This window comes from Protopterus annectens, chromosome 2.part1 (genome assembly GCF_019279795.1).
Source record: "Protopterus annectens isolate FY-2018-M chromosome 2.part1, PAN1.0, whole genome shotgun sequence".
NCBI classification, from domain to species: domain Eukaryota; kingdom Metazoa; phylum Chordata; order Ceratodontiformes; family Protopteridae; genus Protopterus; species Protopterus annectens.
In genome coordinates this window covers 944,839,749-944,852,557 of record NC_056729.1, presented here as the reverse complement: position 1 = coordinate 944,852,557, position 12,809 = coordinate 944,839,749, and the positions used below count along the sequence as shown (strand labels likewise).

At 40.3% G+C, this 12,809-nt stretch overlaps 1 protein-coding gene across 1 annotated transcript in view; it reads right to left on the bottom strand.

The window, feature by feature from the left end:
• LOC122794923 (probable ATP-dependent RNA helicase DDX60) overlaps nucleotides 1-12,809 on the bottom strand; it is a 2,818,219-nt gene that overhangs the window by 2,067,670 nt on the left and 737,740 nt on the right. The window contains exon 10 of the mRNA XM_044063516.1: nucleotides 3,160-3,262. Coding sequence (XP_043919451.1) covers nucleotides 3,160-3,262 — 103 coding nt within the window. The remainder of the gene's footprint in view (nucleotides 1-3,159; nucleotides 3,263-12,809) is intronic.

The window sequence follows — 12,809 nt, the reverse complement described above, 5'->3', positions numbered from 1 at the left end:
CAAAAACAAACAATGCAGACAAAATAGGACGCAAACTACAAAGTAAATATATAACTGCTGTACAGTACAAAAGAAGTGCAAAAAAGTATACTTATCAGTCTATATATATCAGATGGTGGTTATACAATCCAACATAGCCAGGAGATTAACTCTGCTTTATCAGCTCTGCACAAATTCAGAGAAATGTAAGTCTTTGTAGGAGTACTAAATAGAGAATACACCTCAGGCCATCACTTGGGCTTTATCAAGCCATATTATTTCTATAACCATCTAGGTTAATGCCTCTAACAACATATATATATATATATATATATATATATATATATATATATATATATATATATGATCCATACAATGTTTAATTTTATGTATAAAAGTTGATTTTACTATTTTTGCAAATTATGATAGCTTCTATGGGATGGCTATTTTACATTTTACAAAATTCATTAATTATGTCTATTTATTTGTTTTATAATATATTAATCTTTCTAATAGCATCATTTCTTTGATGAACTTTTAATATTTTCAGAATGGTTTGTTGCATTGTATTGTTTAATATATGTTAGCATGGTTTCACCTTTGTTTGATTACCAAAGCGAATAGCTCATCACAGTATTTCGTTGTTTATATTTTTGGCAACATCAACGAGATGAATACTGTGTTTTTAAAAAACTTGACAACTGGTTTTGGTTACCATGTCTTAATTGATTAATTGATTCTTAGATGAATTTTCTTCCCGCGTATTTCTGTATTTAAGGATCCTATATGTTGTATACTGTTATCTGAAGAAGCGTAGGGCACACTACGCGAAAGCGCTCATCCTCCTTTACTCATTGTATTGTTGCATTAAATATATTTTTTTTGGTTTTTACCTGGAGCCTGTGACTGTTTTCCTTGAGGATTTTCGTGGCTGGATCTCCTGTTTTTGTTCTACACATTTGTTCCTTGCTATTGGCAGGAGATCTACTCAGCAGCACAGTTGCAATTATTTTGTATTTATTTGCCTAGAGGAAAAGTAAGTCACTCACCATCAACAGCTTGCTATTCGAGCTAAACTGCTGGTGTTGAATAACCTTGTCTAGGGTTGTCACCCCTCCATTTTTTTTCTGGACTATCCGGAAATCAAATTGATTCTCTAGTAGTCCAGAAAACACTGTACAAACTCCGGTATTCTCTTTCAAAAATTAAACAGACTATCGGAGTTTGTAAATCGGCTGACTTACTATGCTTTTTTTACAGAAAAGCGTAGTAAATCAGCTGAAAGCAGGCAGCAGGAATGAAAAAAGAGGGTGTTCCCCGTCAAGTGATGCCATTGTGATATCACAAAATGGGCGGAATAAGGGCGGGAGATGGGTGGGATGGGCGGGGTTAGTGCTGACACAAGGGGTTCGGCTTTACTCCAGTTTTAGCCAAGAAGGAAGGTGGCAACCCTACCTTGCACGCATGCTACAATTCAAAAAGAGAAACCTACAGTACTGAGCTATGAACTGTGGACAGTGTTACATGTTACAGAATACAGCATTCCATTCCAAACAAATCACTTGATTCATAAAACATGTGAGCTTAATCTGTGAAAATATACATTTTAGTACAACTATATAATTCTCACATTCATTTACGGAGCTCCTTATCTGGCTACAGCCACTATCAGAAGTCAGAGTATGTCAGATTACTGTGGGTAGCAGTTCACAGTGAAAGTTTTTTAATGTGCTAAATTATCCTGGAGGTTAGTACAGCAAGACAAAATGGAGGCATTAATTAGTAGTTAGCTAATTTGAGTTAGCTAACAGTATTTGAGCTAGGAGATAACAACCCTTGGCTTCTACATAATCTCATGTCCTCACCCTCCTTCCATTATTTGCTTGCAGTAAAACTTTTTTCTGGGGTAAATACACACCAGACTGACTTATGGGATGCCCCAAGTGCAAAATCACTTGCTATAGATAACATTCTGCATATTCTGGAACCCTGTTGCCTACCTACCATCTCCCAGTGTAACCTGTCATTAAAATCTCACTTTTAATTTATGAAACTATGACCCAAACTAGCTAACTTCAGGACTGAAATCTTTAAAATAACATTGCTACCATATCTCTGCTTAAAGCACAATTTTTATCAAACCGTGTGAAACCGTGTGCCTTTCTTGTTAAGGTACCTGGGTGCTACTCATTTAAGACTGAATACATAAGAACTTAAGGGGGTACTACTGCAAGAAATGTATTACCACCACACTTTTAACTCTGATGATAAGAACTTTATATGTTACACCTCTCGGTAACTATAGGTCTTGGACAAATATATTTTCTAGTTACTGCTTTATAATGTTTGCTACGTGGAAAGAAAACAAGACTTACAGCCTTTCCTTATCTTATCTAATATTTAACTCATGGCCTGAAAGAAATACTTTGGAGAGTTATGGGACTTATACGGGGATGTGAGATTACTCAGCACTGACAAACAGGGCTGAGAATAAGCAGCTACTTGTAAGTGTAAAACAGTAGAGAAGTGGCAACCACAGGTGAAGTTAACATAATATGTTGTGCAGAGTGAGACAAAAATTACGAATGTGGCCATGCCAGAACATATATGCTAGCAGTGTTAGAAGTAAAGCTTGGCAAGAATGTTATAAAAATAGGACACAAGCTGAAAAAATCTATTTGAGATCACTGGTACATAAGAAAAACTGATGCCTCATCTTTTAACATCTCGTTAGTATCATGCAACAATTAAAACATTAGTCACTGAGGTTAGCCTGTAAGGAATACAAACATTAACACTCCACCAAATCAGCTATTGTGTAATTCATAAGTGTTTAAGACCATATATAGCAAGTGGTCAAATATGCAGACACACACACTCTACTTAGTGAAATTGTCTCTATGTCGCATAGCTTTTTACAAAATACCTCCAGAATGGTTTGTGTAAATACCTACTTATTAGATATGGGTATGTTACATGGAACAACTTTTTATATATTTGGACAGTTACCTAAATACATTGAATAATTCAAGACTTTGAGGTATGTAGCTATTATCATACTTAGGAATATATCACAAAACCTTTGCCTACAGCACAGATGTATGCCTTTGAAAAAAAAAAAAAACAACACAGAAAAAATAAGAGTAAAAGAGCAGCAAAATGGAATTTAACTTCACCTACTTGGTTAAAAACGGCAAGCTATCCAAAGCATCTCCAGCATACTCTTCCAGTAATGAAGATTTTACATGTATCAGACCCACATTTAGAAATGCTTCCCTGTGTTCTTTGGGATAAAAAAACATTTTGTAAGTTTTTACAAAGTAAAAAGAAATATATCAAAGAGACCATATAATCGAGTTTCCGAAAACTTGAATATAAAAAAAAAAAAAAAACACACACACACACACAAAAATATGGGGGCCCTCTGCACTCCCCACACCCCCTGCAAATTGCATATACTATCTCAGAGATTGCACTACAGTTAAGTAAGTTTCCTGATCCTCACTGTACAGCAATCTCCATTCAAATGCTTTGAGTTTTCAAAAACTCAATCATATGGTCTCGACCATATGGAATTTGAGTTTCTGAAAACTTGATCAACTGACAGGGACCTATATATATATATATATATCTATATCTATATATATATATATATATATATATATATATATATATATATATATATATTCATAGATTAGTACTAAGCTAACTGCCCTTGTGAGCTGTTTTAGGTCTAGCCAATTGTCCCTTGTGAGACTCAAATCCTGCACCTTATGTTTGTAAGGCAAACACCTTAACCATTAGGCCATCCTTTCATAGTTTCATAGTTTATCTGCCCTAGGGCATTTGTAAGCCTAGCCATAGTGATGTGGCTTCTGCCACCCCATGAAGTGGTACAAAAATGTACAGAATAAAATTAGAATACTATGCCTCTGTCTAGTAGTGACACAATGAAGGTCCCCTTATATAATAGAATTAGTTTACTGTGCCCCTGTCTAGCAGTGACACCGATGTGACCCCTGGGGTAAACTTACGATCTCCCATCCACTCATCAAGATTTCTCTTGAAGAAAGTCAGTGAGGGACTCTGCCTAATACGAACTGGGATCCTGTTCCAAAGCATGGGAAGCCTCTGGGTCATGAATCTATCCCTCCAGCATGTTCTATTCATACATGTGCCGAGGTTTAAGTCTTTAGCTCTCGTGGTCCTGGTGGATTTGGATCTTTTGAGGTGGAGCATGTCCATCAGATCCTGATTGGAAATGGCCTTGTACGTCAGGCAGAGATCACCTCTGAGCAGGAGGTATGCTACTGAATAGAGCTGAAGTTTCTTTAGTCTGGCAGAATAAGACATATGTTGGAGACCCTTGATCCTCTTGGTGAGGTACTTTTGTGGTCTCTCCAGCTGTTGCAAATGCCGGGTGAGGTACATACCAAATGGGGCATTGTACTCAATCATGGGTCTGATGAGGGAGGAGTATAGGGGTACAATGACATCCCTGGATCTGGATGTGAATCCCTTCATGATGAGGTGTGCAAGGTAGAATGTTTTTCTAACCACTTTGGCAACGTGGGTGTCAAATGAGAGGTCGCTGTCAACTTGGGTCCCTAGGTCTCTGATTACTTTTTCCATACTCAGTGGGTTGCTGTCTATGTGATAATTTGTGGGTACTTTGTTTTTCCCAAAGGGGATGACTATACATTTTTTGGCATTTAGTTTAAGGCTGTGACTCCGGCACCAGTTGTCCGTTTCTGTGAGGCCTTTTTGTGGGATGTATGTGTCCACTGGTGTATCGACTGTGGCGCCTAGTTTGCAGTCATCTGCGAACTTTGTCAGTCACAACCCTCCCATGTTTGCTTTAACATCTGAGAAATAAATGCCGAACAAGAGGGGTCCCAGGACAGATCCCTGTGGGACACCACTTGTGACTGGCTTTGAGTCTGACATTGCTCCAGCGATTTTAACTTTATGGGTTCTGTCCTTTAGCCAGTTTGCAACCCATCTGGTGACATAAGGGTTTACGTTTAAGCTGTTGAGCTTATCTATGATGCCTGAGTGGGGTATTGTGTTGAAGGCCTTAGCCAAGTCCAGGTAGGCTGTATGGACTGCTTTGCCCTCATCAATGGCTCTAGTGACTGTTTCGAAAAAGTCAACCAGGTTCAAAAGGCAGGATCTGCCCTTTACAAAGCCGAACTGGGTGGGGTCAAGTGTCTGTAGGTCCCCTATGTCTCCGTTTATGAGTTCCATAATGATTCTTTCCATAGCTTTGCAGACCAGGCTGGTTAAGCTTATGGGGCGGTAGTTTCCAGGGTCTGTAGAGGTACCCCCTTTGAGAAGTGGGACCACTGTTGCTGTACGTCACTGTTCAGGTACATATCCTGAAGTAAGGCTAAGGTTAAATAGCATTTTTATGTGTGGGTTTAGCTCCTCTTGGAGTTCACGTAACACGCAACCCGGGATACCGTCAGGTCCCATTGATGCTGTGTTTTAGCTTTGTTTAGGGCGGTTCTCACTTGGACATCTGAGATGACAGGGAGATTACATTCAGCTGGGATAAGTATTTCTTCTTTTGGGGGTGAGGGAGGGGAGAAATTTGCACTGAACCTGTCAGCCAGAATGTTGGCAATATCTGTGGGTTCAGTGTATTTTTTGTTGTTGTGAACTAACTCTGAGCATAATTGAGGGTTTCCACCCAGGTTTCTAACATAGCTGAAGAAGGCTTTGTGGTTATCTTTAGTGTCCTTAGCGATTTTTCTCTCAAAGTTGGCCTTGGATGTTTTTATGAGAGAACGTAGTTTTCTGCTAATGTTGATCAGAGATGTCTTCCCTTCATGGGATTTTGCTCTGACGTGCAGTAGCTTCCTTCTTTTGTTATACAATTTGTTAATGGCTGAGGTCCACCAGACAGGATGCTTGCCTTTGGTGGAGAGTGACTTGGATTTATTTGGGATTGCATGATCCATGCATTCTTGGAGATGTCCATAGAAAGCATTTGTAAAGGATTCTGCATTTTGGGATGTGGTATCCACTGGCACAGTGGGCTTAAAGTATACCATCTCAGTCTTAAGAAGAGTGAAGTCTGCTTTTGAGAAGTTTTTCACTGTGGTCTTTTATGCTGGGGGTGGAGGTGGGATATGTATATCCAGGGTGATTAGTTTGTGGTCAGATCTCACTAGTGAGGGGTATACTTCCGGTGTGGAGCATTTTGTCCCCATGTTTGTGATGATCAGGTCTAGTATATTATCTCCCCTAGTGGGAGAGGTGACTAGTTGTTCCAGTGCATTTGAATTTATGAATTCCAGGAACCTTTGGGCTAGGGTATTAGGGCTAGAATAATGTACCCAATCTATGTTTGGGTAGTTGAAGTCTCCCAGTATGATGGTATTTTGTGATACATTCATATCCTCCAATGTCTTCAGGAAGGCTGAGTGGGGTTCCTGAGATTGGGAGGGTGGTCTGTAACATGCTACCAGTTGTATAGCAGTTTTGCCTATGGTTAGTTGCACCTGTATGGTCTCTGATGCTTCATGTGTTGCTACTAACCTGGAGGTGTGGGTGTCCTTGATGAATATGGACACTCCCTCCCTTTGTGGTTCGGCCCGGTTTTGGGGCGAAAAGCATGATACGAGGTATAGCCTGGTAGCTCTGGGGTGCTCTCAGGACCCTTGAACCAGGTTTCAGTTACTGCACAGACGCCAATGTTCTCCATGCTGAGGAGTGCATCGAGTGCCTGCATCTTGAGATTTAGACTTCTGGCGTTGAGCAGCATTACCCTTAGTTTTTTTCCATTTTTGTTTTCTAAGGAGGTGGTTTTGTCTTTTGAGCCTTGCCTAAAAAAGGCACTATGGGGGTGGCAAGAGCCTTAGCCAATATCCGGAAGCCCAGTGGTGACAGGTGTAAGCCATCCCTTGCGAAGCAGCGTGGCTTGTCCAACATGTCATCCCAGGCAGACAGACATTGGATCCCCTGAGAATGACACCAGTACTTGAGCCAATTATTAAAGCTGATCATCTTGTCTTTGTATTGTGGTATCATTCTTGGTGAGGGCAAGATGCTGCTCAGGGTCAGGGTCATACCAGCCTGGGCTACATAATCGGAGAGCTCCTCTATGACTCTTTTCATGTAGTCCAGAGAGGTATGTCTCAGGTCATTCACGCCAGCATAGACAATGACGGAGTCATATTTGTACTTGCTTTGGAGTGACTTGAGTGCGTGCGTTATGTGGCGGATCCTAGCTCCCGATAGACAGCTCACAGTCACCCTCTCCTTGTTCAGCCTGGTCAGCGGGACATCAGTGTGTCTGACTATAGAGTCACATATTACTACTGTATCAGGCATGGTGTTTGGCCTTAAGGGCTGTGATTGGTTGACACACTGTGTATGACTGGTACAATCTGTGTTCTCTATACAGTTTACAGTACTCAAAATATATAATTTTACTCAATAACCTTCTCTTGTACGAACACCTCAGTAATTCTGAAGTGGACATACCTTCAAAGGATTCTAGAGCTAAATGTTGTACATGTGTTGGAACTTTTAAACATGTACTTTGAAAAATAGTATTAAATATGCTGCCCTTCCCCATTTTTTGTTATGCAGTTACATTTCTCACACATTTTAAAGAAATTATGTTTCAAACAAAACTTCAGAACTATAATCCAACAAGTCAGCAAAATAGCATTGAATTAATTACTTAATAAAACCACAAGAAAAAAAAAACACTTCTAAATATAGAATTCTATGTCAGTATCTGATCCTTTCTAAAAGGCTGCTGATCTGCAAAGCATATTTTATCAGTCTTAAAATATAACGGATGGCACATTTAAAGACTGCCAGAATCAGCTGGTATATTTCATCTCTTTAACTTACTAGTTGTCTTAGTAAGATATTTTAACTACTATCTTAGGTCACCCCTGGGTCTAGGGTTACCACCTCCCCAGTTTGCGAGGGACAGTCCCTCTTTGGGCAGTTGTGTCCTGACCAAAAATACTAAAAATGGCAAATGTCCTGAGATTGTAGGACATAATTATGTCCCATATTTTATGTAATAGTTGCATAAAATAGTTGTTTCTATATCTAAAATACCTAAATGTTACAAGAAACAGAATAAACAACTAAACTGCTGCAAGAATAAGCTTTTATTTAGACAAAAAAGTAAAGTTATATCCTTTGTACTGACTATGGGTATGTGTCGGCCTGTAAAATCTGAAGTGTGTCCCGCAAATGTCCCACTTTGGCCATTTGAAAAGGTGACAACCCTACCTGGGTCCTGTCTTACAAGCCCCTTATAATAAACATCACAGCAGAAATTATCACGTTTTCATCATGGTCAGACAAATTTGGGAATCTCTTCCCCCCGGCCTAAAATAACTTAATTCATAATCTACATTGAAGTCATCTTTAAAATTTCACCTCTATGAAGTAGATAAATATTCCTGTTTACATAATGCTTAAGTTACATGAGGAAAATAATTACATTACTGCTGTTTCCCTTCCTTCAAACTTAGTTTACAATCATACTGTCAGTACTTTTCCCACACTTTCTCTTTCATGTTATAAATATAGCTTCCTTTTTTTCTCTAGCTTACCTTTTTTCCCATCCTCCTCTGCTCAGCATAAAGTCTGCTAAGGATATGTTTGTTTATCTTTTCTAATACAGAGCTGTAAATTACAATTATATTTTTCAAAATTTAACTGTGACTTTGCAGATTGTGATGGTTTCCTTAAAATCATCTGTATTTTACTGTACTATCATATTTGGAGTTACTGAGGAATAAATTAGCTCATAGCATTACATGAAATAGTGTGATAAGTGGCAGCACACAAGTAGGGGGTGATTCAGTGATTCAGTAAACAGTGTGAAATTCATGGTATGCAAAGGGCTGGATAATGGTCCGTAGATTAGTGCTATCATGCTAAACAGACACCCCCATACCTCTCAACTGTACAAATTTAAACGTAATGTCTAGATTTTTGCCTCATATTTTTGGTCTATTCCTCATAAAATTTGTGATTTTCTAGAAAAATCATTGAAAACTGAAGTCACTAAATAATGACAGACATTTGAGTTTCAGACCTTATATCCTTCAGAAAATACATAATTAAGCAACATATGTTATTTTAGCAACTTTCTAAGTTTATAGGAACAATATTTAAATTCTGTCCCTATTTTTGTGCCTTTGTCCCATCATTTTTTCTCGCTTTGTCCAGATTTCTTGCACAGAGAGGCTGAGAGGTATGGACACCCCACATATGTAAAAAGACAAAATCAAACATGGTAAAGTGATTCAGAGATGCACAAGTTCAAGGTTAAGAGCTGCAGAGCTCATCTATTATAAAAGTTAGGATTTCTCTGTGTGCACAGGCTTCATCTGCACTATTATACTAGGAACAGCATCGCATTCAGCTTAGCAACAAGTGTTGCTAGCAGCTCTAACAGTCATTATCCATAATCTTACATTCTGTCACCATCCTCATCACTAACAGGCCTGCCAGTGACAAACATACTTCACCTCCATAGTCAGGACATTGTCAACCTCTACCACATGGACAAGAGTTACCATAAAGGAGTTAGACTTGTCAGAAAAATTCAGAAAACCAAAAATTTTATGAGGAACAGACAAAAAATATGAAGCAAAAATTTGGACATTCTGCAAAAATCTGGACATTTGAGAGGTATGTTTCCATAGACATCAGAGGACAGAATCATCACTGTGCAGGCATTTCACAGCATAGACCATTTCCCTGACGTCCTGGGAGCCACTTGTTGCATGCACACTGTCATCAATATCCCAACTGCTCAGCAAGGAATCCAATTCATCAATTGGAAGGATTTCCACTCCATTAACTGCCAGGTGGTAAGCAATGCACAGGGCATTATATACAGCATCCATGTATGCCACCAGACAGTGCCCATGATGCTTTCACTTTGAGTGGACAAAACTAAATGAACCAATGACTGGAATCCCCTAACTGTATTCACTACAAAAAAAAAAACAAAAAGCAGAAGAAACATTGATGTGGGGGGTGGGGGTCCTCCCAAGCTATATATAGCAACGCCACTGTTGCACCAACTCAAAGAAAGGGGGGGGGGGTTCTCCCAGAAAGGCCATCATTGCTAGTAGAACTCACCAACATATATTTTCTACTGAGGAACTCTACTCGTTGGTGGGATAAACTCAGGCAATTGAAGCTCAAGAGTTCAATCGTCGTTAACTTGGTAAGGTAACCACCCATGATTCCCATATTTGGCACAGAAACGCAATCTCTACTAACATTTCATGCACCAGGAAATTACAACATCAATGGCACACTCCTAAGAGCAGAATCAGATGTGTACAGATAGACAGTAGCCTAAATTTTGACCACCATGTGTCAGCAGTGGTGAGGAAGTCCTTCTATGTGGCATGACTTATAAGTAAAGGAACAGCATCCAGATCCAACAAAATTATAGTCCCATTGTACTTGGCCCTCATTATATCAATAATTAAGTACAATGCACCATTTGCCATGTACTGGACTAGGCACTTACAGCAGCTGGAGCAACCTCAAAGATTCCATACAAAGAAAATACAGGGTGTAGACATAAGCTATGTCAATAAACTAAAAGCCCTATCCCTTTACTCTGTCTCCTACTGACTATTAAGGGGTGACCTATGTCACTTAGCCAGTAACTCAAACAAAACATGCTGGAGAGATAGATATGTGTCTCAGAGATTGCCCCATCTTTGGAACAGGCTTCCTATTCACATTAAGCAGAACCATTCCACAGCCCTCTTCAAAAGTAATTTGGATCAATGGATGGGGAATCACAAATTCACACCTGGGGCAGTGCCTATCTCCCTTATGGATATGGCCAGTCTTTAAGATACTCAAGGCATAGGCACAAATCCATGCCATCCTCTTGCCCCTAGGGGCCATATATTAGATAAAATTGGGTGACATTGACTAGGCTTGTAAGGGCTCTTCAGCCATCATCTTAGTAATTTCCTATGAACCTTTAACCTATGCATGGTGACTCTCCAAAGGGTCATCTAGTTGGTAGGTCCACACATGGCCATATACACAGACCAGGATATGCAGTTGCATTGAAGCTGGCAACTGTTTTCCATAGGAGGTTATGCCAGATATGCTTTAGAACCATGGATGATGATCTTTACCTGAAATAACCAGACCGTGGCCAAAATGGTGTACACCATTACCCTTCCACAAACACAGAACTCTGTTAAATACATGTTGAAACTTCTGAAGGCATGCTCAGACACATTTTGTGGCACAATGCAGTATGCACCTTAGACCTGCAGTCATTTATTTGTGGTGTGCACCATGTTACACAGTACAGTGGTATGGAAGCAGCTACATCTTGAAATATCTCAGTACTGTTTGACAGAAGTGGTGCAGCAGCAAAGGAGGGTCAGACACAGGGACAACAGAGGAACAGGCAGCAGCTGCACCACAAGCAAGGTAGAGGTGAGTACAATACTTTGCATCAGTGGCAAAGAAGTGGCTTCTGGTCTAAAACTAGGGGCTGTGGCAAGGACAATACAGAATAAAGTTAATACACACCTTAACATACCCAGGCTACCTATTACAGTGCACTGGCTGGTCATGGTGTGCATCAGACATTATGTCACTCACACAGACTAAATAGATTGGCAGAGAAGAGTCATCATCATTTGCACAGGTTGGCTGGGTCACAGTGACAGATGACAGCAATGCTACCATAAGTGAAGTGAAAAAGATCATGGAAGGCAGATAAAGTAGCCACTCAGGCAGTTAGCAGGTTGGAAGAGAAACAAAGAATACATCCTCAAGTGTTAGGATGGAGCTTCCATGCCATGAACATTAGCCAGTTCTACTATGTGGTCCTGCACTGTCAGGACAGGATGCATTCTGTGCGAGGAATGGTCTAGTATTTTGACAGCAGGTACAAGAATCCCAATATGACTGCCCATTTTGTAAGCCACAAGATGGACTGCATCACAAACGTCGGAATGGCCATAGTTAGGTATGGCACTCTGATAGCTAACAGCCAGAAGGAATTGTGTAGAACTGTGGGAACCAGACTGGCTGGTCCAGTGAGACATCCACAGCAGTGGAGCCATATAAGTGTCATCTGCAATGACCATGAGATTGGCCATGCACAGGTGTGGTGGCTGGCATGGCCAGGGATAACTGTAACACAAACTTTGAAACAGTATGTGCCATCTGTGCAAACCTGGTCTGTGATCACCCACCATGAATCTTACCCTTGTACAGTCATGACTGGTACGGCATGTACAGGTACAAAAGGGGGCATTTGCCACATGTCTCATGAATGCAGCAATGGATATCTTATTGGCAACCAGTGACCTAAGCAAGTGTGTTTTCTATAAGTTCCTATATGCTATGTCACACTGCAAGTGCTGCTGGTCACTCAAATGCCCATGTAGGTGTTGCACATCCTCACACAGGGTATGCAGCAGACTCACCATCTATACCATAGTGTACATACTAGTTGTCTGGCCCTGGATCATTTACCTCCACATTGGCTAATTGAAGCCAAGTGTGGTAACCAGTTCTGGGAAAGACCTGTTCTCACATTGGAGACAGCCACCAACATGCTTTTCATAGGTTCATAGGTTCATAGGTTAGTACTAGGCTATCAGCCCTAGGGCCTATACAAGCCTAGCCATAACAATTCCCTGAATATTTCTTCCCACATTATTTGCTTTCCTGGACCCCTGTCTAGCAGGGCGACTGACGTGATCCCTGGGGTGAATTTCCTTTCTCCCATCCAATCGTCAAGGTTCCTCTTGAAGAGGTCCAAAGAGGCACTCTGCTTGACATGT